This window comes from Lolium rigidum, chromosome 7 (assembly GCF_022539505.1).
Source record: "Lolium rigidum isolate FL_2022 chromosome 7, APGP_CSIRO_Lrig_0.1, whole genome shotgun sequence".
NCBI lineage: Eukaryota > Viridiplantae > Streptophyta > Magnoliopsida > Poales > Poaceae > Lolium > Lolium rigidum.
Genome location: NC_061514.1, coordinates 71,545,749 through 71,549,452, shown reverse-complemented (window position 1 = coordinate 71,549,452; position 3,704 = coordinate 71,545,749). Strand labels below are relative to the sequence as shown.

At 47.0% G+C, this 3,704-nt stretch overlaps 1 protein-coding gene across 1 annotated transcript; it reads right to left on the bottom strand.

Moving 5' to 3' along the window:
• Positions 1 to 2,392: 2,392 nt before the first annotated feature.
• On the bottom strand, positions 2,393 to 3,704 carry LOC124671521. The gene is made up of 2 exons (XM_047207887.1): positions 2,643 to 3,704; positions 2,393 to 2,398 (listed from the first exon to the last, which is right to left on the bottom strand). The coding sequence occupies exons 1-2, from the start codon at positions 3,702 to 3,704 to the stop codon at positions 2,393 to 2,395; spliced, it is 1,068 nt and encodes a 355-aa protein (XP_047063843.1).

The window sequence follows — 3,704 nt, the reverse complement described above, 5'->3', positions numbered from 1 at the left end:
ATGCATGGTCTTCGACTTTGGGGTGCTCTCACTTTCGAGATCTCTTGCCTGCCTTGCCCTGGCTCCTAATCCGCCTATGCCTCCGATCATTGTTGTTGATGCTACCGAGGCTACTAAGGAGGCAGCCAAGGCTGCCGAGGATGGATGATGCTTATGATCAGCACTTAGCTGCTCTGGGTGCTTATCGTGATGCTTTGGCTGCGTACACTCAGTGGTGTGAGGTGGATGCTAAGATTCCCGCCGTTCTCTCAGAGTGTTCAGGCTTATTTTGCTTCTGAGTTTATGGTCTCAAAATTGCCTCTGAGATGTGGTCCCACCTTTGTCAGCGCTATCGGCCCTATGTTGACTCTCTACTTGTTTGTGGTCCGTCAAGAGCACGCTCTTCAGTAGTGGGATTTCACTTTGATGAGTTCTACACCCAAAGATCTGCTATCTGGCGCCAGATCGACTCGCTATGCACTGTTGTCGGTGGTACTTGACCGTGTTGCTGGACTGTGAGGGAAGGTGTGGAGTTCAACGCATCTACGAGTTCTCGTCCCGCCTTCGCCGGAGTTTGAGCCCCAGCGTGCTTGGTTGTTTGCTCGGGGCCGTGTCCCTATCTCAAAAGTGTTGTGAGGAGACTCGTCTAAATAGTGTCGGTTTGCTTGTGGTTCCCTCTGTGTCACTACTCGAGCTCCTACTACACCAGTTCTCCCTCCTTACAGTACTCCTCACTCTTGCCCACACCAGCTGGTCATGGAGATTGTTATTCTCGCTCCAACAATTACCAACATCTTTGAGACCCCATCTTTGAGACCCCTTGATGATACTATAAGATTGTTGCACTAGCCAATTCAACCAAAATTCTGAATTGATGGAGAAGGAATAGGCACCGTATTTATATTCGACTCGATGGTCATCATCACGGCATGGACGATTTGAAAGCAGAGGAACGCGAGGGCCTTCGGAAACGTGAGGGAGCAGATATTGGTGGACCAAATGGTGGTTGAGATCTGAGATGAGTTCCACCTCTAGGAGAGGACCAAGAGAGGAGGGAGACTAGGTATAGCGAGAGAGTAGGCCTAGGCGGAGGAGGTTGGCGTGTGTGTCTCAGCAGTGATGTGCTTTCTTGTATATTGCTATGTTTTTTCTTCTATAAAGATGAGGCACGTTTTGCGCATGCTCTCAAAAAAAAGTGAGTTACTAGATGGCATGGAGTGACTTACAGTTCGCGCTGAGAGCAACATGGACGTGCCTGGGAAACAAGGAGGCCCCTTGTAATTCTGGTACATTTCACCTAATATTTCATTGTGTATGGGCTATACTTCTGCAGAGATTGCGGGTAATAAGTTACAAAATCTCTGTCAGAGAATAAATGAGAAAGAAACCTCAAGTCTTACTAGCCATCAAAATCGATAGTTTATACTCCATGGTCAAGACAGTGACAGCTATAATATATAGTTGTGCAGCTATTTTAACATGCTAATTTCGAGCTGACCAAATGTACAACAACAAAGTATATATTTAGCAGTACAGAAAAGGTCAAATAATATGGCGAACGAGAAACATCTCTGTCACAGAAAGATAACACAATGATAAATATGTCCCCAAATAAGACTCATATCCTTTCTGTGGTAGTAAAGATGCAGAGTAAATCCAGCCATCACCTCCATGGTACAGATTATTATGCCTAGCGAAAGGACAACACATAAAAAGGTAAAAATCTGATCAAATAAAATGAAGAAAAACACGTAGAAAGAAGTACGAAGACAGAAAAGTGATGAGCTCCTTCCTCTGCCCCAAAAGGTTTTTTGCTTGGATGTGAAACTAAGCAAAACATTTAATTTTTCTTGGTGGAAATACTAACTACTATGTTGATACAACATCAGGAATCAAGTGTGCACAAATTCAAACTCGGTTACGTTTTCTGTGGATAGTACAAAATGGGAGAAGATGTGAGAAACGATATTAAACTCTGTATTGTTTCTTTATAGACAATGGGTCTGAAGTTGCCTGATCAAAGTTGGTTGCATGAGTGTGTATAACAAAGGATGATTGCTTAGCACCAGTTCACAATATAATGGTTGTTACTAATAACCAAAAGGTAATATTTTCAGCATTTGTAAAGAAAAGTATGTGCAAATACAAAAATGGTGACAATGAAAGGTCATGTTAGCTAGGCCAGCAAGCATACATGTACTGGCTGATTTCACTTTCATACCAGTAAAATATTTCGTTAGCGAGACATCTATTAATTAAGGCCGGCGGTGGATCATCATCAGAAGAAGTAGAAAGAGCCAGAAAAGCATGCACTAGAATAGAATCAAGGTAGCAGGTCAAACTTACCCCCTCACGCCATTTTCTCTTCACCTTCCACGTGTTATGATTGCGATATTGATAACGAATCACTCCTTTATTCCTGTAGGTATAGGTGGTAAAACAATTAGCTCAACAGGTAACAGCAAAGGCTCTGATTAAGGAACAACAAAATAAAGGATAGCTCACCAAGAAGCACGATGGCAACATGTGTAGATATGGTAAATTAAGCTATAGGGCCTCGATATAGCACCATTGATTGCGATATGTCCATCCGCTGCCTGTGACCATGTGGAGCACCCGAGTTGGCGCTGCGCCAAATACTGTTCCCTGGGATGAGCACTTACAATGGAGTCGCCCGCAATGTTGACGGCGCTAGTGCTGACACTCAGTATCCTTTCATCAATGAACAGAGCGTAGCCTCCGATACTAGTTACCGGGACAACCCTGTCTAGGATAAGGTCAGATAATCTGTAAACTAAAGGGTGACATGAAAGGCCCTCACGAAACCCGATAACCAGGATCTCTGAGTCACATTCTGCCAGGTAGCGAGGGGCACGCATTTTGCTGATCGGGCATGTGGCAACCAACTTCTGTGTAGGGGAACCTGTAGGCATCCCCTCATAATACTGGGGCGGGTCGATCTGGACAATCCGGGTGTCGCCAGGGCCATCGGGGTTGCGAAGTGTGGGATTATCCAACATGTATACCTTGCCTCGGAATGATATTGGCTTCCAAGTTGGCGAGAGCCTCCAGCTTGGAACATTCCATTGATGGTCCTTGGAGGTAGCAAAAGCTAACATCGCTAGCTTCTTAAGTACAAGCATGACAGTGATGACTCCACCTGCATTAACACTGACGGCGGTAGCACAGATGTTTCTGAAATAGAACCAGGTCTTTCTCACATTCAAGTTGGCTTTAGGAAGACGCATGAGGGTGGCGAGTGGCGGGAGGTCTACAATGTCGCCGGTGAAGGGGTGGAGGAGGCGAATGACAGTGTCTTCGTCCCGTTGTAGCAGGAGGAGGCCATCGACTGAGTCGAGGATGCAGTGGTTCCTGAAAAGCGGGAGCATGACACGGACGATGTCGCCAGTTGAGAGGTTGAAGAAGCGGATGTAACCACGTAGCTTGCCGTGACCAGGGTGGAGGCCGTCGCCCTCGGGCAGCATCATCCACCGGCGAGGGTAGAAGCACGGGTCGACAACGCCGCGGCCGCGTGGGCAGACTGAGCTAGACCGCCAATAGGGGCAAACGGCCCGGAAGCGGACGTAGTCCATCAGGTCGCCCGCTAGCACCCTCGAACCGATCAGGCGAACCAAATCTGCCTGGAGAGAAGCCCAGCTAGATGCTTCGTCCGAGATGGCAGCAGAGGTATGTCGAGGGCGCTTGTTGCTGCACGGGCGCTCCAT

Coding starts and splice junctions, on each gene's coding strand:
- LOC124671521 (XM_047207887.1), bottom strand. CDS start 3,704: ATGGAGCGCCCGTGCAGCAACAAGCGCCCTCGACATACCTCTGCTGCC.